The sequence below is a fragment of the Phodopus roborovskii genome, unplaced genomic scaffold (genome assembly GCF_943737965.1).
Source record: "Phodopus roborovskii unplaced genomic scaffold, PHOROB, whole genome shotgun sequence".
Classification (NCBI taxonomy): domain Eukaryota; kingdom Metazoa; phylum Chordata; class Mammalia; order Rodentia; family Cricetidae; genus Phodopus; species Phodopus roborovskii.
In genome coordinates, this window is record NW_026127074.1 from 118361 (window position 1) to 139399 (window position 21039).

General features: G+C 46.2%; 1 protein-coding gene across 1 annotated transcript; it reads left to right on the forward strand.

Moving 5' to 3' along the window:
• The first annotated feature begins 333 nt into the window (after positions 1-333).
• LOC127214800 (ubiquitin-like modifier-activating enzyme 1 Y) lies at positions 334-20293 on the forward strand. The gene is given in 25 exon segments (XM_051175055.1): positions 334-515; positions 603-737; positions 1247-1353; positions 1589-1679; positions 2198-2330; positions 3972-4069; positions 4164-4310; positions 4412-4588; positions 4676-4780; positions 4863-4943; positions 5292-5447; positions 7513-7678; positions 7849-8045; positions 9811-9875; positions 10072-10267; positions 10836-10869; positions 10872-10909; positions 11016-11205; positions 12560-12648; positions 18928-19020; positions 19136-19327; positions 19634-19735; positions 19841-19907; positions 19910-19940; positions 20108-20293. Coding segments are annotated over 25 exon segments (2973 nt in total). The 5' UTR covers positions 334-368; the 3' UTR covers positions 20244-20293.
• Positions 20294-21039: the final 746 nt, after the last annotated feature.

Below are 21039 nucleotides of genomic sequence, written 5' to 3' on the forward strand. Positions count from 1 at the left end.
CCAAGAAACGCAGAGTGTCTGGACCGGACACGGAGGTGGATTCTTACTCGTCTCCTACACCCCCTGGGTCAACCAAAGTGAGTATCTGACTTTACAGGCTTTCAGGATGGAAACAATAGGTGGAGGGTGGTAAAGTACCTCATATTTTTTTTCACATGGCCAGCCCCCATTACCCTTATCTCTCCTGGAACTCCGTGTTGATTTTTAGGGAACGTCAGAAGACAAGGACATGGACATCGATGAAAGCCTCTACCTCGTCAGCTGTGAGTAGTATCCTAGGGCAGGAGATGCAGAGTGGAAGGAGACAGGGTGGGTCAGGCCCTAACGTGGAGTTCTTTGCCGACAGGTATGTACTAGGTCATGAGGCAATGAAGCACCTCCAGAATTCCAGTGTACTGATATCAGGCCTGCGAGGTCTGGGTGTGGAAATTGCCAAGAATATCATCCTTGGTGGGGTCAAGGCTGTCACTCTCCATGACCAGGGCACTGCCCAGTGGGCTGATCTTTCTTCCCAGGTATCTCGTTTTGGCTTCTCCTTGTCTAGGACCCAGCTTGTGCACTGCCTGTGTTTTCAGCACTGTCATCCTCCATCCTTTCTGTAGTTCTACCTGCGTGAGGAAGATATTGGCAAAAACCGAGCTGAGATATCCCAAGCTCGCCTTGCGGAACTCAACAGTTACGTGCCTGTGCATACCTACACTGGAGCCCTAGTCGAGGACTTCCTGAGTGGTTTTCAGGTATCCCCAATCTTCCTGCCTTTTTCTTTCAGCTTTGTTGTCATTTGGGCGGCCTCGGTGTGTCAGACTTTGTGCTGGGAAACTAGGAGGTGAAGGCAGTAGTTAGAGCTCCCCAGAGGGGCAGATTCGCTTGTACAAGGGCTCTGAAACAAAGCACCTGCACGTGTAATTCTCAAGCCTTGCACAAGCAGGTGTAATGAGAGGAAACTCAGGCTGACTGGGTTGTCAACTGTCGCTGTGTATACCCTGGCTGTAGGTAAATTAACTTAGCCAGCTCAGACCTCGTACGTGCAGCACTACTATTATATTTGTTGTGTTTGGGAGTGTTTTTTAAAAAGCTTTTCTCTGTCCCTTGAGTGTGTCACCCTTGAGACTTGTGTGTTCACATGGAGAAGGCTGAGCCCGACAAGCGTGGGTGTTGTTTTCTTCCCCCTTCTCCTTCAACCTTGTCAGCTTTTATGTTTCATTCTCTCCCTCCACCCCAAGCCTGAGCCTGTTGGTCTTTACAGGTGGTGGTTCTTACCAATACTGCTTTAGAATATCAGCTGCAGGTGGGTGAGTTCTGTCATAGCCGTGGAATCAAGCTGGTGGTGGCAGACACTCGGGGCCTAGTTGGGTGAGTTCTTGCCTCTTCCTTGTCTGACTTCCACTGGATGTGGGCGGGCGGGGGTGTCTTCCCAAGCCTTCAGGTCCTCCTCCACCAAACACATCTGCATTAAGCTTTTGCTTTGTTTTGCTTTGCTTTGCTTTTCCTGTGCGGTATGAGCATCATCTGATCTGCTCCAGTACCTTGAGAGCTGGAAGGCCCTGTGCTTAGTCCAAAGCTCCTCTCCTGTTGCCTCCCTCCCTAGACAACTGTTCTGTGATTTTGGAGAGGAAATGATTCTCACTGATTCAAATGGGGAACAGCCACTCAGTGCCATGGTTTCCATGATCACCAAGGTAAAGGACGCCAGCCCCATAGGTTCTAATGCGGAACTGGGTGGTAATTGTCCTTTCTTTTCTCTGCTTTTCCTATTTTCTGCACGCCTTCCGTTTTCTCTCCCCTCTCCTCCCTTTCTTTCTTTTCTTGACGTTTCCTTTTCCTGTCCCTCTCATTTCATCATTCTTTCCGCACCCCAGCCCCTCCCACCCAGCCCCTCCCCCCCCTTCAACCCCCCACCCCCACCCCCTCCCTGACTGTTGAACTAGGGGCCTGTCACTAAAACAGTTGAGTAGCCTGCCACCCAGGTAATACTGTTAGCCACTAGTTGACCTTACTTGCTGTCAGCATGCCCTAGCCTGCAAATCCTGCTTGCTGTTTGCTTTGTTTTTGTTGTTTTGTTTGTGTTTTTGTTTGAGACATTCTCAGTAATGTAGCTGAGGCTAGCCTTGACTAGAGGGTGACCTTGCTGCCTTTGCGTCCTTAGAGTTGTGACTAGGAGCATGCTGCTTAACTCTTACTTTTCTTTCCGAATCAGGAGAGTCCGGGGGTCGTCACCTGCTTGGAGGAATCCCATCACGGATTTGAGAGTGGTGACTTTGTCTGTTTCACAGAAGTTCAGGGCATGAGTGAACTCAATGGCATCGGTCCCATAGAGATCAAAGTTCTGGGTATGGCAAGCCCAGGGAAGGAGGTTGAGAAGTGGTAGTACAGAACAAAGGGAAAAGTGGCTCTCTGTGATATGGGCTGTCTCCGAAGCCAGGAGATCCACTGTAGAGCTTGCCAGGTACACTGGGCTTATCTCAGACTCAGCATTGACTTACCTCTGCCTGCCCCCAGAGTGCTGCGATTGAAGCCATGTGCCACCTGGTGAAACACTGCCTTTAACTTGTGCCACCCCGCCACAGCCCTCCCCCATTGTTGCACTGCTGTTTGTCAGACAGCCCAATCATTCTTGGGTTTACTCCCTTTTGATTTTCTGGGATGTAGCTTAGGCAAATCCTTCCTAGTACATAAGGCCGGTAAACTAGGTTCTGATACACTAGGGCCTGGAAGGATGGCTCAGTTGTCAAAGAGTGCTTGTTCTATACTCCTCATGACAGGATTTGGATTTAGACACAGCCTTGTAAAATGCTGTTTCATGGTAGGACACGGCAGTACCTATGGTACTGTAGGGAAACCCTAGCACCGGGGGAGGTGGGAGGGGCAGATGATCCTGATGGGGTCACCTCAGCCATCCTACCTGCTTCTCTGAGAAAGTAACTGGAGGTCATAAGGTGGTGATGGAGTTGAGGAGAATCACCTACAGTTCTTTAAAACGGCTAGGGTATGCAGTTGGCCAATAGAGTGGATCCCCACAAAGGCGTGAAACTAACACAGCTCCTGTGAAGATAATGTCCCTTAAATTAAGAAAAGTAGGAGAGGCCTGTGACCTCAAATTGTGTCTATGTGTGACTTTCTGTGTCTATGTCTCTGTGTGTCTCTCTGGGGCTGTGTGGTTGTGTATGTGGTGTCTCTGGTATGTGTTTGTATACGTGTGTCAGTGTGCGTGTGCTTACCTATGTGTGTGTGTGTGTGTGTGTGTGGTGTCGAAGTGTGTGTTTCTGTCTGTAAGCTACGGTAGTGTGTATGTGTGTGACTTTCGATGTCTATGTCTCTGTGTGTGTCTGTCTGGGGCTGTGTGGTTGTGTCTGTGTGGTGTGTGTCTGTATATGTGTGTCAGTGTATGTTTGTGTGCTTACCTATTTCTGTGTGTGTGTGTTGGGATGCCTTGGTACAGACACATGGAGCTTCCATTGTAGTTTATGTATCTAAACCAGAATCCTGTCTTCTGGGAAAGCAGGGAGCTCTTGGAATCATTGAGTCAAATTGTTGGTCAGAAGGGGAATACTGTTCCCTCCCATGTTTTTTTTCCCCCTCTGTGTTGCAACAGAAACAAGATGTGTCAGCACCCAGAGTCTGAGGCCAGAGAAGTGAGATTGAGATCACTCTGCTTGCTTTGGGGAGCTGCCTTTGAACTCTGAATCCTCCTGAGTTGACTTCTGGCATTCTGGGATGAGAGTTGTATACTCCAATGCCTTTGGTGGGCGTGGTTTTTGCTTGGCATTGTTGTTGCCCTGGTTTTCCCCCCAATCCTTCCCTATCCCTCCCCCACTCCTCTGAGTAAAGCTTGCTGTATAAAACATACAACTAAGGTGTTAGGCCTGTAGTGTCAGGTTTTTGTGCTTTGGATTAGTTGGTGCATTGATCTTTGGAGAGTGGCTGAGGCACTGCATGGGCTGGCAGTCTTCTCCATCTTTTTCATCTTTCAGGTCCCTGCACCTTTAGCATCTGTGACACATCTGGTTTCTCTGACTACATCCACGGAGGCATTGTCAGTCAAGTGAAAGTATCTCAGAAGATCAGCTTTGTGAGTAGGTGGGGAAGGGTTGTGGGTAGATGAACTCATGTTTTGGGGACTCCTAGGTGGTTCACATCTGGTCTTGATGATCCATTTTCCACAGAAACCACTACTCGCCTCCTTGACAGAACCAGATTTTGTGGTAGCAGATTTTGCTAAGTGTCGTCACCCTGCTCAGCTGCACATTGGTTTCCAGGCCCTGCATCATTTCTCTACTGAACATGGCAGGCTTCCTCGGCCCCATAATGAGGTAAATGTGTAGAAAGCCAGCCAGACACCGTGGTGTGTAGTGCCTAGTCTCCCTGCAGTAGGGTATGATAGATACTCTCTTGGTTCCTTGTATCCAACCAGGAGGATGCAGCAGAAATGGTGACCTTAGCACAAGCTGTGAACGCTCGAGCATCGCCAACAGTTCAGCAGGATTGCTTGGACATAGACCTCATCCGGAAGCTGGCACATGTGGCTGCTGGGGATCTGGCACCCGTGAATGCCTTCATTGGTGGTTTGGCTGCCCTGGAGGTCATGAAGGTCAGCAGGAGTGGGAAGGTGCTGTGCCTTGCTGAAACCATCTCTGCCCCTTAGTTGCAGTGGCTGCTGACAAGGCTCTTTTCCCAGGCTTGTTCTGGGAAGTTCATGCCCGTTAAGCAGTGGCTGTACTTTGATGCCCTTGAATGTCTCCCTGAGCACAAAGTGGCTTTCATGGAAGATAAGTGCCTGCCGGTAGGTCAGTGGGAACAGTGGGACTTTGGGAACGTCTTGAGGGGAGCCTCTGTCTAACCTGCCTTTGTTCTCGTAAATCTAGCGCCAGAACCGTTATGATGGGCAAGTGGCTGTATTTGGATCTGACTTCCAAGAGAAGCTTGGCAAGCAGAAGTACTTCCTGGTGATTGACACTAATGGATTCTCTCTCCCTCTCTCTGTTTCTGTCTCTCTTACTGTTGTTCCCTCTCTGACACTCTCAAACCCCCCCCGTCTCTCTCCCTATCCCCACGCACTCTCTCCCCCTCTCTCCCACATCCTTTTGAGGAGGGAGGGGTCTTTTGGTTTTGGTATCCTGGTCACATCACCATGTTGAGGATATGCCTGTGCATCTCTGTTTTTCCTTTGTTTCCTCCTCCCTCAGTCACCCATAGGATTTTCCAGCCCTGTGACTTTGTGGTGTTACGTGGTGTTACGTGTGCTTTCACGTGGGCACTCACTGTTACTGATTAGACTGTGTGCCTACTTCCAGGTAGGTGCGGGTGCCATCGGCTGTGAGCTGCTCAAGAACTTTGCCATGATTGGCCTTGGCTGTGGGGAAGATGGAGAAATCACAGTTACAGACATGGACACCATTGATAAATCAAATCTGAACCGACAGTTTCTCTTCCGACCCTGGGATGTCACAGTGAGTACCATGGGGTGGCTTTCTCTTTGCTTTGGTACTAACCTAATGACCTTTATGTTTCAGCTTTCTGTGTCCTACATTCGTTCCTACATTTCAGTCATTCAGGTGTGAGATCAGTAGACGTTATTACCTGTCACATTGTTTCATTGGCCTGGTTTTCCCTCTTAGCAATCTCAAGATTGATGCCTGTTTATTTCAGATGTGACCTTGCGAGATGGGGTAATACAAGCATACCTGGGAATTGTCTAAAGGTCGGTGTTCCCTTGACTCGCTGCTCATAATGCGCTTCTCCCTAGCTTCATTTTACACTGTGCATTCTAGACCCTGGATTTAGAAAACAGAAGGTAACAAAAGAAATGTTCCTGGCCCCATGTAATGGGTGTAGTGCAGCAACAAGAGAAATGTTCCTGTCCTTCTCTAATACGGTACAAGGGAGCAGTTTCCTGAAGCCTCTTGATGTCCTCTTCCTGTAACACGTGTACCGACTCTGCAAACCCAGTAATATCTTAAATGATCTTAGATACTATTTGTCTTTCCTTACCCAGATTGCTCCATCAGTGGAAAGGAGAAATTTCTTCCATACTTGTGGGATGCCTTTCCTAGTTCTGTGAAGGAATTTTCCAGAGATGATTGGGTTGTGATGACATACATACGTATGTAAATGATAAGGTCAGACAGGGCAGGCTTTGTGGCACTTGCCTCTAGGTAGACTTCCATCATGGGGAGACCGATACCTCTGAGGTTATGACCAGCCTGGACCACAGGACAAACACAGTAAGCAAAAGCTAGCCTGGCATGGCACAGGTACCGAATGTACAGCAAAATAGAACTTAAAAAATAATAACCTCAGGAGATGAATAATGTTCTATGTTTGTAGATCCCCTTCATAGTCTTTAAAGTAATAGAAAACGGATTTAGGACTTTAGGAATGCCATGGACATAAAACTACATCTGTTGTCAGGTAGTATGTACACGAATTTTACAAATACACAGATTTGTAAAAATCTGATGTGGTGTGACTCCTCAGGGAAATTGTGTGTTAGAAACATTATTCATGATAAATGCTTCCTGTTTATCTTGACATCCTGTGCTAAATGGACTCTTGCTTTAAATAGTCTACTTGAAGTTCTAACATGGTGCCCAAAGCTCGTCGTTTGAAGAATGTTCTTAGCACATGTTTGACTACTGTTGTAGTGAGTGAGTACTTGGATGGGGACTATGGTTAATATTAGAATGTCAAATGTGTAAGAGAAGTAACAATTGGGAATGTCAGAGGGGGCTGGTTTTCAGGGCTTATGAAGACTTCCCCCCCCCAGGGAAATTGGCATTCCAGGAATGAAAGGGGTATGTGGACGAACACGTAACCACGCAAAAAAGTAGTGGAAGCCTGAAAGAGGTATGAATGGGGCTGTGTGATGTTAAAGAATAGAGAGTCCAGGCAGATGAGGTCACAATCGGTTTATACCGTAAATGAAGTGGGACCAGAGGAGGATTTTGAGCAGTGGTATGTGACTCAGACTTTCAAAGAACCTTCTTGTCTGTGGTTTTAGTTAGGTTATTCTGGATGTAGTTAACTGAAAAACCAGTAGGTGTTAGGCCATTCTGACCCCTTGTTTCTTCTTTCAGTTTTTCTTTCTACTCACCTTTAGAATTTGAATGTGCTTACACACTAAAATATAAACACCACCAGCAACATACCCACGTACACACACACACACTCACTCACTCACTCACTCATTTATGATCTAAGAAAATACCAACTTCAGGAGACTCAAAATAGCCTGTATCCAAATTTCTTTTATAATTCTTAAAGCACAAGAAAACAGAGACTCACTCCTGTGGATAATAGGAATACTTAGTGCTGTCATAAAAGAGCATTCTTTGGTCCCTAACCTCCTTTACAGTATCCCCCCTCCCCCCACAGGTGGTATTTACATAATTGGAGCCTGCTTCTCATTGAGCCTTGTTTTGCTCTTCATGAGATAGATGTCTCCCCAGATCTCTCGATGGAGTTGTTGTGTGTCAGTGCACGGGAAACAGCTGTGTTCTCCATATTTCTACACAGAAATTAAAATCTGAGACTGCTGCTGCTGCGGTGCGTAACATAAATCCACACATCAGGGTGTTGAGCCACCAGAATCGAGTGGGCCCAGAGACAGAACACATCTACGATGATGACTTCTTCCAGAACCTGGATGGTGTGGCCAATGCTCTGGACAATTTGGATGCTCGTAAGTATGGAGTCAAGTGAAGACAAGAGGTAGGGGTGTGTGTGTGTGTGTGTGTGTGTGAGTGAGCACACATGTGCTTGTGTGTTTTATGATGTTCTTGTGTTCCTGTGTTTACTCTAACATTCCTGCTGCTCACCTGCCAATCCCCCCCCCCATCCGTCTCCCTGAAGGTTTATACATGGACCGCCGTTGTGTGTACTACCATAAGCCTCTGCTGGAGTCAGGCACAGTGGGCACCAAGGGCAACGTGCAGGTGGTTGTTCCCTTCTTGACAGAATCCTACAGCTCTAGCCAGGACCCACCTGAGAAATCCATCCCCATCTGCACACTGAAGAACTTCCCCAATGCCATTGAGCACACACTGCAGGTGATCAACCTTGGGAGGAATGGGAGGCAGAAGGGTTGGTTAGTCAACAGGTCACCAAGCCTCTGCCCTTCCCAGCCTCCAAATTCCCGTTTGCTCTGTGCTGTGTGCTGTGTGCTGTGTGGTGTGTCCAGAACACGTGCCTTGACTATACCAACACCCAGAGTACCTACCAGCGACTCCTTTCTTCTGAAAAGAACTTCACATTCGCTCACATCTTGAGTGTGCTGTCAGAGTGTCTGAGACCTTACGAATGTCCACCCTGTTGTAACTAGCAGACATGGTTCTTTTGAGGTCCTTGTTCACTTCTGGTAACAACACTCACAAGATTGCACAAGTTCAAACCAGCAAAACCCCAGCACAAAGTAGGGGAAGCCCTCACACAGCCCGCACCACCACCAAACGCACCCCCCCAGTCAAGATAGGATACCTGCTCATAAAGGGAAAATGTGTTGTCTAGACTTGAATGTTATGGTGTATACCGACCACATTCTAGGGAAGGTCTCTGTGCCTAGGAGGAGATGGCTGAATGGACATGCTGTTTTTCTTGGATACTTTTGGTATTTCTTGTCTTGCTAATGGGCTTTGCTTCTTCCTCTCTTTGTTATGACTTCACATTTATTGTGCTTTCTTGAGAGAGGGGTGGGGAGTAAAGGGACAGGAGAGAGAGAGAGAGAGAGAGAACATGAGTTAAGTGGGTAGGGAGTTCAGGAGTTTCTGGGAGGTGTTGGCACAGGACAAAAATATTGTGTGAAAAGGATACAATTGAAGAGCCTTGAGCTTTTTTTTTATTTTAGAAGGCGTTAAGGGAGCATCATTAAACCTGTGTCTGAACAGTGAGAATGATCTATGTAAACAGTGCTTGCAAAAAAGAAAAAAAGAAGAAGCAGCTAATATCGTCTACTGATTTCATTTTCACCTGTAATAATGAGTGCATTTTTGGCTTGATTAAATCCTACTCAGATATGTTAAGCAGCTAGCTGGTTTGTCAGTGTGGCTTCTGCCTGTACAATCAAGTATATAATTTCTGATGTCCTTGGAAGGAAACTTGACCCAAAGCCTAGTCCTGCTTGTGTTCTTTCAATTCAAGGAGAAACCTGTTTTGATTTCTCTTGGCTCATAGGTTTGTAGTGTAGTCTATTAAGGACTTGCTAAGGAGTTGGAGATCAGGAGGAAATCCATTGTGGAGAGCTTCAACCGTATTGCGGTGCCGTATTCTTTGCTACAGGTTATGGAATTGTTCTCCGAGTCTGCACAGCAGGCAGAGAGGCACAAAAGGTTTCAGAATGTGTTCGGTGCATTTTTTAGGAGACTCTCTGTTCTGTAGATGAGATTCCTCATGTGAAAAAAAAAATGTGCATTGAAGTCGTGCATAGTAGTGAAGTAATATCTACCAGAGATTTTGTAAAGCATTTAGTTCTGGATACGGTTTTGTCATATACATCGCAGGACTTTAGCACTGGGTCTGCAGTTGGCTCTGTCCTCAGTAATGCGGTAGGTGTATGCTCATCCACTTTGATGAGTGCAGCTACTACAGTTACATGAGAGGCTGTAAACTGAGATGGGTACAGGGGTGTTTATTCCTTTGCTGTGGGTCATAAGACTAGGTAGGTAGTATGTGTGACAGTTAGAATTCAGAACCTGAATGCACTAGTTAGAATTCAGAACCTGAATGTACTCTCCACCCAGAGCAAGCTCTACTATCTGGTAGCCTCACGGATATGTACAGAACCTTTGTTGACTGGCATTTGTTTACTCTTGTCTGTAGTGGGCTCGGGATGAGTTTGACGGGCTCTTCAAGAAGTCAGCACAAAGCGTTAACCAGTACCTCACGTAAGTAACAGACACTGCCTTGCCAGCCAAGTAAGGCATCCTGCCTTGTGTCCCTCAGGCAAGTGGATGAGCTGTTTGATGAGTTAATGGTTGCTGAGGGAGGTGGTCAGGGCTGACTTTTCCATGGAGAAAGGAGGCTTGTCCAGAAACCTTATTTCCAGGCCTCTGAAATAATCCAGCTCTATGTGTTGGACAGAGATCCCAAGTTCATGGAGCGCACACTGCAGCTGTCTGGCACCCAGACTTTGGAAGTACTGGCGGCTGTACAGCGTACCCTAGTCTTGCAGAGGCCAAACACTTGGGCTGACTGTGTGACTTGGGCCTACCGGCACTGGCACACCCAGTATTCTGACAACATCCAGCAGTTGCTGCACAACTTCCCTCCAGACCAGGTATCACAGATGTGATGGGTCCATTTGGCCAAAGGGGCTTCCTGGAAATTGGATGGTTACTGACCCGTGGAGAGCTGCTTGCAAGCGTCCTACAAGTACTTTATGCGCACCCATTTGTGTTTCCCTTCTTGCCGTCCCACAAGGAAGGGGCTTAGGTTCCTTTCTGCCTGCACTTGTTGTGGGCTGAGGCAGGTCAGATTGCTCAGGAGGGTTGTGGTGACAAGTGAGACATTTATGGTTAAGCATACAGCAAGCTGTGGGTTCAAGTCCAGGAGCCTTTGATAGTGGGTCTTGTTGGGTGTAATGCCTTGATACGCCATATCGGTGAAATCAGTGCAATAATGGTGAGTGGTAGTTTAAGAAGAATTAATGTGCACAAATTCATATTGCATGAGTTTAGTACCTCATATAAATCAATAAGTTTAACTCGCTCTGTGTGTGTGTGTGTGTGTGTGTGTGTTTGTGTGTGTGTGTCACTCAAAGGGTGGTGAGCATATGCTTCTCGGCCCAAGGATTGCTGGAGAGTTCCTTCTCTCCCAGCCCTGTCCTTAACTTTGCATTCTCTTAGCTGACAAGCTCTGGTGCACTCTTCTGGTCGGGGCCAAGCGCTGCCCACACCCGCTCACCTTTGACACAAACAATGTAAGTGTCCTTGGGGTCTCCTAGGTGGGTGCCTGGGGGAGTGGGTCTCTACCCCTCCCCAGTAAGGTTGCTGAGCTCGCTTTTCTTTGCCCTGCCTTTCCTTCAGCCCTTGCATCTGGACTACGTGATGGCCGCTGCCAACCTGTTCGCCCAGACATATGGGCTAGGAGGGTCCCAGGACCGCGCTGCTGCGTCCAAACTCCTGCAGACTCTGCAGGTCCCCAGGTTGGCTCCCAAGTCTGGTGTCAGGATCCATGTTTCAGAGCAGGAACTGAAGAGCACCAGTGCCACATTTGGTGAGAATGCTTTGCCATGAGTTCAGGGATCCCATTTGTCTCCTCTCCCCCTTAGCCTCCCCTCTGGTGTTTGCCACAGGCCGTGCCTTTTACTGTATTTCTGAGATTTACCTAGGCTGCCTTCTTTTGCATCTGTGCTTAAGGATGGATGCTTGAAGCGAATTTCTGTATCTCATTTCTTTGCACTATAGGTTAATGGAAATGTTCCATTCCTTCTCTTGTGTGGTATCTTCACAGAATTCTACTTCTTGTTTCTGTTGATTGGCTTTCATACACCAAGACTGTGATTTCTCCCTGCCCTCTGGTGTCTTGATACCTTTGCTGCTTTGTCTGGTGACAGGTCTCCTCTGTTTTCCCACTGGGGCATGTGTCTCAGACTTTCCTCTGTGCCAGTCCCTCTGTGTGTCTGCTAGAGACACATCTGGCTTTCTGCACTCCCATCTCCTCCTCCTCTGATATCTCTGAAGAGACTCTTCTCTTGTGCAAGTCTCCCACCGATACAGTTCTCGATTTCCCTTCCATAGTGTTTGTCTCTCGGCGTTCCTTTCTGTATATACTATTTGCCAGAGATTTCCTCTTCAGAATCCTCTCATTCTTAATAGCAGTATGTGTGCTTCTCTCCCCTATACCATTGCTTGTCATTTCATTCTGTGAACTTAGGTGAATCCCTTTCCCCCCCAGATCCATTGTCTTCATCTTACCCTGTTGAACAACTATGCCTGTTGAACAACTTCTCCTGGCCTCCACCCCCTCACTGGCCCTGAAAACCTTTGTCTGCTTTTTGTTTCTTTTGTTTGACCACCAGCTGTACCCTATTCGTTGAGCCATAGAGGTTGAGTAACTATGCCTGATTTTTCTAGAGCAAATCTGTCTTACTCAGTGTCATGGCTATGCATTGATAGACATCTGTAATTTCCTCTCTTTTGACCTTAGTAGTGTCTAGGTGTGTTCATCTGTTGAAGGATAATTTCTTTGCTTGTGTCCTTTATCTCTTATAGATATGCTACCTCCTTTCGTGTGTTGTGTGTGTGTGTGTGTGTGTGTGTGTGTGTGTGTGTGTGTGCACTGCGTGCGTTCGTGCGTGTGCGTGCGTGTGTGCGTGTGTGTTCATCTTTGTTACTGGGGTTCTCCAAGTCTTCCTGGACTTGTTTGTATTTTTTAACCCCATGTATGTGTGTCCTTTTCCAGGGGACAAGAGAAGTGTTTTCTCTTGTCTCTTCTGGTCTTCCCTCACAACTTCCGGCATGCCTCTCCTTTTCAAACACCTAAGTGAACACCACCCTTCCACTCCTGATTTCACCTTGGGCAAGTGCTACGGGTTCACCAGATTCAATGGTGTTCCTTCACTTTTCAGAGTACAGCCACCTGGAGGAACTCAAGACTTCACTTCCTCCTCAAGACAAACTCGTTGGATTCAAGATGTACCCCATTGAGTTTGAGAAGGTATTTGGTGGGTTTCACAGGATGGTTAGTGTGATGGGCACAGAGGCCTTTGTCAATGCTGGGGGCCTAGAGTGGCGTCCATCTGTTTCATGGAGAAGTTTCTTTGATGAAGGGTGAGAACTACATCTGTGGGTATTTTAGAATCAATCCCCAGAGTGCAGTTAGGAATGAGGCTGGTGAGGTAAAGAGGTACTAGCAGCTTCTTTAAGATGGCTTAGGGGCCCAGTACTTGGCTTGATTTCCACAAACCACCAATGGTTCCTTTCAGTATGTTCAGTGGATACATCTCCAAACAACTGCCCCACCTAAGACTCAGGAAGGGGAGAGGGGCGGGTGAAAGGAATATAAGATCCAGAGGATAAAGATAACTGCTGCTTTGAGAGCCTGTCACCTTGACGTGACAGTATACACTAGGGCTTCCTAAACAAGACCCGAACGGAGATGGCACCAAGAGACATTTTCCTGTTCAAAACAACTTTTACATTTAAATATATTTTGATCATATTCTTCCCCTTGCAGTTCATCAACCCCTCCTTCCCCACCCAGCTTTTAAGTTCATCCTCAAAAAGCAAAAATGCAGTACGACAACAAAACCCCCAAAACAACAAACCCCACCAAACTGCAAGGAATTAAAAGCACTCACACACACGCTACCTGTTTAGTCCATTATGTGCTGTTCAACTCCTCCTGAACATTATACCTGCCTTGAAGTAGTTGTTAACACTCGGTTGGAGAAAACTGATTTTCCCTCTCTGGGAAGGTACAAATATCTGTTCACTTCATTGCCTTTACCTAATGACATTACTCTTGTACATCATTTATTTTAAGTGTGTGTGCGTGTGCGTGTGTGTGTGTGTGTACATGTGTACTAATAGCAGAATAATATTAAACAAAAACTGTCCAGCAGAAGGCAAATTTAGCTCATGAGAAGGGACATGAGTCAGAGACCCACCCACATGTTTGCACATTCATGAATTCCATCAAAAACACTGATGTGGAAACCATAAGAACTTTGCTTGTGTTGACTTAGAGGGCCTTGTTTGTTTTGATTCGCCAACGCCTCTGACGCTTGCACTCTTTCTGCCTCCTCTCCCTCAAGGTGCCCTGAGCTCTGAGAAGTGGAACTTCATGGGTCCATCCCATTTAGGGATAAGTGTTCCAAGGTCTCCCACCCTTTGCATAATGTCTGGCCGTGGGTGGGTGTCTATAACCCATCTGTCACAGAGGGAAGCGTCTCTGATGCTGGTTGAATAAGACGCTGATCCATGTCGATTAGGGGTCATGATTTCCTTCTTTGCTTTTAGACCAGTATGTGCTTTCACACTGGGTCCCTAGCTAGTCTCAGGTTCTTGCTCAGACAGCCAAGCATGGTCTGGTATGGGTTCCATCTCATGGTGTAGGCCTTACAATCAAATCAGTTACCAGTTGGTTACTCCCGCAAACTTTGTCCCACAGTTTCCCTACAGTATATTGCAGACAGGACGCAATTGTAGATAAACTGTGGTTAGCTTGGTGTTTATCTTCTCTGGAGAGAGTGCAAATAACACACACACACACAGAATGAGAGAGAGAGAGAGGAAAAGAGAGGTACACATGTATATATGAACATCCACATATGAATGTGTAGGTGTGTAGATGTGAGTATGAGTTTTAGGTTTTTATATACCCTTTTTACATCACCTTACTTTGAGCTGTCTCCCCATAGTCTCTCTTCATTTTTCTTATATGGAGAATCACATTTATTAATTTTTGTATATAGAACATTCCTGCACTTCTGGAATAGAGCCTACCTGATCATGGTGGATGGTCTTTTTGAAGTGTTCTTGGTTTAGGTTTGCAGTTTTATTGAGTATATTTGCATGGTTGTTAAGTATTTTTCATTCACATTCAAAAGGGGACTTGGTCTTTCTTTGGCATGTATGTGGTCTGGTTAGCAGGGTAGCTGCGGTCTCACAGGTGAGTTCTGCAGTAGAGCTCTGTATCTACTCTTTTAAATAGTTTTTCAGGTATTGGCATTCAGTATCCTTTGAATGCCTGATAGAATTACATGCTAAAATTATCTGAACCTGGCCTTTCTTTGGTTGGGAGACTTTCATGACTTCTCTCCCACTGTAGATTATAATTTTTTTTTAACTAGATTGTCTGTTCTTGTTTTAACTTTGGTAAGTTAAGTGTGAAGAAAATTATCCTTTTGCTTAGGTTTTCCAATTAGGTGGACCACACATGTTCCTAAAAGCGTGTTTTTAAGCCAGGAAGTGGTGGTGCATGCTTTTATTCCCAGCACTTGGAAGGCAGGGCCAGGATGAGCTCAGTGAGTTCGATGCCGTCCTGGTCTACAAAGCAAGTTCCACGACAGCCAGGCTTACACAGAGAAACCTTGTCTGGAAAGAGCAAAAAGTAAAATTAAAAGGAGAAAGAAAGAAAAGTATGTTCTTTCTTAAGATGCTTTGAATTTCCTGCCTGTTGTCTTCTTTTCATCCTTTATCTTTTTTGTGAAAAGTTTGTTAATATGAACTGACTTTATTAAAGAACGTACTGTTGTTTCATTGTGTTGTTTGTTTGGTTTTTTTTTTTTTTTCTGTTTTATTGATTCCAGTCCCAGTTTTATTTCTTGCTGTCTACTCCTGTTGGGTGTGACTCCCTCATTTTTTTTCTAGAGCTTTTGTGTGTGCTGTTAAGTTGCTAATAGGAGATTTCTGGGTTCTCATCCATAGGCCTTTAGTGCCTACTAACTTTGCTCTTTGTACCACCCTCAGTGTGCCCTTGAAATTGGCTACATTGTGTATCCATGACCATTCAGTTCTAGGAAGTGTTTCATTTCTAATTTCTGTCTAGACCCTTTTTTCATTCCGGTAGAGAGTTGTTCATTTTCCATGAGTTTGTAAGTTTTCTATTGTTGACCTCCAGCTTTAAACTGGTGTGATTTCATGTTTGGTACCTGTTGGGATTTTTGTGTTGATCATGTAACATGATCAGTTTTTTACACACCATGGGGTGCTGATAAGAAGGTGTGGTCTTTTATGTTTGGGAGAGATGTTTTATATATTTATTTAATGTTTATAAGTATATATATTTTAGACCCCTTTGTTTTGTTTATAAACACAGCGCCTCCATTTTCTCTTTGTTGTTTTCCTGGATGACTTGTCTGTTGTTGAATCTGGGATACAGAAGTCTCCCACTATCTGTTTGTATGGATCAGTGTGTGCTCTCAGCTGTAGTAGTGGTAGTGTTTCTTATGAAGTTGGGTGCCAGTGTATTTGGGGCATAGACATTTAGGCTTGAAATGTCCTCTTGTTTGGCTCCTTTTTCCTTTGATGCAAACATAGTGTCCTTCCATCTCTTCTATTAGTTTAGTGTGAAGTCTGTTTTGTCAGACATTAACATAGCTACACTAGCTTGTTTCACGGTTCCATGTGCTTGGAATATCTATCTACATCTTAATACCTTGAGGGGATGTGTAAACTTCCCGGGCATTTCTTGCATGGAAGGGAGAGGTGGATTCTGTTTTCACGTCCCAAAGTCCATTGTTAGCGTGTGTGTGTGTCTTCTATTTAAGTATGTTAGACTACGTATTGAGCAATATCAATGACCAGTAAAATTTTGTCTTGGTGGTGGTGGCGGCAGAGGGAGGTATTGGTGATAGAGGTGGGTAGTAACGGTGGGTGGTGGTGGTAGGTGATGGGGTGTGTCTGTACCTGTGTGTGCGTGTGTGTGTGTGTGCATGTGCCTGCATGCATGCATGCTTTCATGTGAGCAGGCACCACCGGTGCCTCTCTCCTTCCCTTCTATGATTTTCTGATCTCGGGATGTTCACTCCCTGCGTTTTCATGGTTGTGGTTAAACTGTTTAGGTCGAAGTTGTCCTGTCACTTTTTGCAGGGCTGCATTTCTGGATAGCTGTTGCTTAAATATGTTTTCCATAGGGAGTATCTTATTTTCTCCATCTATGGTAAATGAAACTTTTTCTGGGTACATTAATCTGGGCTGGCATGTGTAGTCTCTTACAAGTATATATAGTCTGTCATCTGTCCATCCCTTGTGAATTTTAAGTTGTTCTCTGAGAAGGTGATTGCAATTCCATTATTCTGCTTCGTCACTTGGCCTTTATCCCTTGCAGCTTTTTAACATCCTTTCTCAGTTCTTCATATTTAGTGTTTTATGTGGTGTGAGGACTCTGGTTTTTCTGGTCCAGTCTTTTTGGTATTTGTTGTGTGTTGTCGTACCTTTATAGGCATCTCCTTTAGGATAGAACAATGTTGTCCTATTGTTTTGTTGGAAACACTTTCTGCGCCTTTGACCTCTGATTTTTCCACCACCTCTATCCTATTATTCTTAGGTGTCCCTGATTTCCTGGATACCTCAGGGCAGGTGTGGATTTTTAGAGTTAGCGTAGTCTTTGACAGAAAGTTTCCATGTCTTCTATGTTATCTTCAACCCCTGAGATTCTCTCTTGCGTCTCCTGTGCTCTGTTAGTGAAACTTCCCTCTGTTGTTCCTCTTCAGGGTCCCAGATTTTTCATCTCCAGATTTCCCTCAGTTTGGGTTTTCTCTATTGATTATTTCTCCTTTGGGTCCTTGCCTGTTTTGTTCATTTCCTTCCACGATCTGTTTGTGTTTCCAGAGGTTACTTTAAGAGATATTTACTAATTTTATCTTGAAGGTCCGCTGTCGTATCTGTCAAGGCTGCTTTATGGTATTTTACTTGTGTTTCAGCCGTGTTGGGACCGCTGTGTTTGGGTTGCTGGGCTCTTGTGGAGACATAGTGCCGTTGCTGTTGTTGATAATGTTTTATGACCATCTTGGTATCTGTTGGTGGGGAGGTTGTAATTCTAGGTGCTGAAACCTGCTCTTGTCCTTGTTGGGATGAGCAATTACTTCCTAGGTGTCTGTTCTCGCTCTGCTATTTAGGAGGGTATGGTGGCTGCACATTGCTTGTAGGAAAATCCTCTGGGGTACTGACAAGTGTGGGGACTGGGTAAATAGTGTTGCTTGCTGTTGGGACCTGAGACCTAGGAATTGGAGTAGGTTTGGGATGGTGGGAGGGCTTCTCAAAAAGGAGGGAAGTTAGGTGTTTCACCAGAATCTCATTGTTTATTACCTTTGTTAGGGGGCTGGGGATGAGAAAGGGGCACTGACCTTGGAACAGCTGACTTGGAAGGGATGATGTGGAAGTAGCTTACCTGGTTCCCTGCTGGGCAGGGCATGCCTGTGGGTTCCCAGGGAGTGCCTCCCTGAATTGCAGGGTTGAACAAAGCAACTAGTAGGTTGGAGACTATGGAGGGAAGATCTGTGGAATCTTAACAGAGATGAAGTGGCAGGAGAGGGTGCCACATGTGATCTGCTGCAGAACTAGGAATGAGACTGGCAGATTTGGTTCGGTAGAGCTGAGGGAGATTGGGGGTTTGGACTTGGAAGAATTCAGAGAGAGATGAGGATGTGGTTTAAGTTACACCACATGTTTTCCAGACCAGAGTGTCCTGCATTATCCAGGGAATCCTGAAGTACAGGGCTGAGATAAGCACAAGACAGAGACAGTGGGGTGGGGGGGATAGGGGGATTAGGGGGAGGGGAGAGAGAGAAAGAGAGTAAGCATGGGAGGGAGGGTGGGAGAGGGAGAGAGAGAAAGGAAAACAAGTGACAAGTGTAGGTGTGTTAAGAGGAAAAGCTCTGTGGGATCCACAAGAGATGAGGTCTGGGGTGGGGGAGCCTGCTTCACCCATTCTGCTGTGAAGATGATAGTGGGCGACTGGACTCCCACGAGGAAGAGAATGAAAGGGGAAGGTCTACAGTACTATACCTGGTTCGCGGCAGGGCAGGAGTGGCCTGGGAGTTCTCAGGGAGTTGCCTAATAGGAAGGGAGGTGTCTCATGGAATCCAGCCCAGGGACAAAAAAGTAGAGGCAAAGAAGGGAGAAGTATTCCTCCCGAGTCTTCTAATTGCTTATTGTGTACAAAGTTGTCAGCCCTGCAGTCATGGATCACATGTAATGATCACAGACTTAGCAAGCTCTGTTTATATATTTAGGGGTATTATTTAAAAGTAACCTGGAAGGAGCCATGCTTTTTCAAGAGAAGAAGCAGGGCTTAGAGGATTTGGGAGTGATTTGAATGAGGAAAGGAGAGAGAGAAATGGCATAATTACATTTGACTTATTAAAAAAGCAGTTTCATGATAATTACAAAAAGGCCCTTAGGCCTTCAGTACATCATGTAGTCACCAGGGTTCTGGGGAGACATTTGTGTCCTGCATAGACGTTCACCTTAGTTCTCTACTGAAAACAAGGATGATGACAGCAACTTCCACATGGATTTCATCGTGGCAGCATCCAACCTGCGGGCAGAAAACTACGGCATTTCCCCGGCAGACCGGCATAAGGTCAAAGGAGTTTTACCTACCGTTGACCCTTGCCCAGGGTGTTTTCCTTTGGGTCTTTGGTAGGCCCCTAACACCTCTTACTCAGTAATCCTTGTTTTCACTGTCTGTCTTACAGAGCAAGCTGATTGCAGGGAAGATCATCCCAACCATTGCAACCACCACAGCAGCTGTAGTCGGGCTTGTGTGTTTGGAGCTGTACAAGGTGGTTCAGGGACACCAACAACTGGAGTCTTACAAAAACAGTTTTATCAACTTGGCTTTGCCTTTCTTTAGCTTTTCTGCACCCCTGGCTCCAACCTGTCACCAGGTATGGTGCCAAAAAGTATAGGTAATGTTGGTGTTGCCGTTTAGAAGAGCTGGCAGCATGGGTTCATTGTGAGTCCTGTCTGTCTTCACTAAATCAAACATTTAATGCTGAGGTTGGGGGAAGGAGACAGCTGGGTCTTTGTGGTGGGTGTCCTTTTCGTTGCAAACATTCCAGCTGCTGACTGACTGATCATGCTCAGTTCAGGCCACAGGAGTGTTGTTGACAAAAGGGCTGTGGTTAATACGTGCTAAGAAGAACATTTGGGGTGGGGGTAGCCCCTCTCTTAGCACTTGTCTTGTCCTCCAGTACTATGATCAGGAGTGGACATTGTGGGATCGCTTTGACGTACAGGCACTACAACCTGGCGGCAAGGAGATGACCCTCAAGCAGTTTCTAGACTACTTTAAGGTAGGGATCTTTCCTCCTGGAACTCCCTGTGTGTGGGGAGTTGTTCATTTGCTTTAGCACTGTCCATCTCACAGTCACCACCCCCTTCCGTCTGAACCCCTGCAGACAAAGCACAGGCTGGAGATCACCATGCTGTCCCACGGTGTGTCCATGCTCTATTCCTTCTTTATGCCACCCCCAAGCTCAAGGAACGGTTGGATCAGCCGTGAGTTAGCCTCTCTGGGCTGGTGGGAGTGGAAGCCTCCTGGGGGATTCTCGGCATCCCACTGAGTGTGCTACTCACACAGTTCACTTTCTTTCGCTGTAATGTGCCTCCTCCCTTCCCTTCATATTTGCTGTCTTCCCTCTTAACTCTGTGTTCCCTGGCTTCAGGATGACAGGGATTGTGAGCCGTGTGTCAAAGCGAAACCTGGGCCATCATGTGAGGACCCTTGTGTTTGAGCTGTGCTGCAACAACGAGAGTGGAGAGGACGTCGATGTTCCCTATGTACGATACATCATCCGCTGACCTCTTACTGACTCTTGTCTTTCAGTTCTGTTAGCCTGTGTCAGAACCCTTCTAAGGTGTGAAGACACCTGAGTCCAGACTTGCTTGTTTCTAGAATTTTTCATACTGCTTTTCACATGGTTTGGCACTGGAATTCACAGTAATAAAATTTTCAGTCTATAAGCAGTGTGTCTTCCTCTCCTGTCAAGGGTGGGAATGCTGTAATCCCGGTGAAGAAGTGGAAGCCTTAATCTAAGATGAGTAGGTTACAGGGACAAAAGTCCAGCAGCGCAGAAGCAGCATGCACGGTGTCCAGTATTCAAATACAATACCGAAGATGAAACGTCCACTCCTGTCATACACTTGTGTTATGCCGACTTTCCCCTTGTTGTGTCTGCTTGGGGAGAACTCACTGTGGTGGCTGCCTGTCCACAGTGAGGTCAGCCCTTTCTTTCTCCAGCCTCGCATCTGTCATAGTGATGTTCAGACGAAGCACAGACCCCAGTTCCGGCTGCTGTGGGTTGGGATCCTCTGTCTTACCTTCATCCTGTCCCTTGATTGTTTGTCCCCTGCCAATTGCTCATCTGAAATAAGGGGATGAAAGGTGGTTATTAGGGATAAAGCCTGAAAGTTGATTGCTACTTCACGTGTGTAGTATTATTGAGTATGTATCTACCTGCCTGTGTTTTTTTTTTGGATTTGCTATTTGCGCTAATCTACCTCTTTCAGTTGGGACAGCTCTTTACATTTAGGAGAATTGTCAGGTCTCGGATGCCCTCCCTGTAACACCCATTCACGCCCCTGAACCCGGGCACAT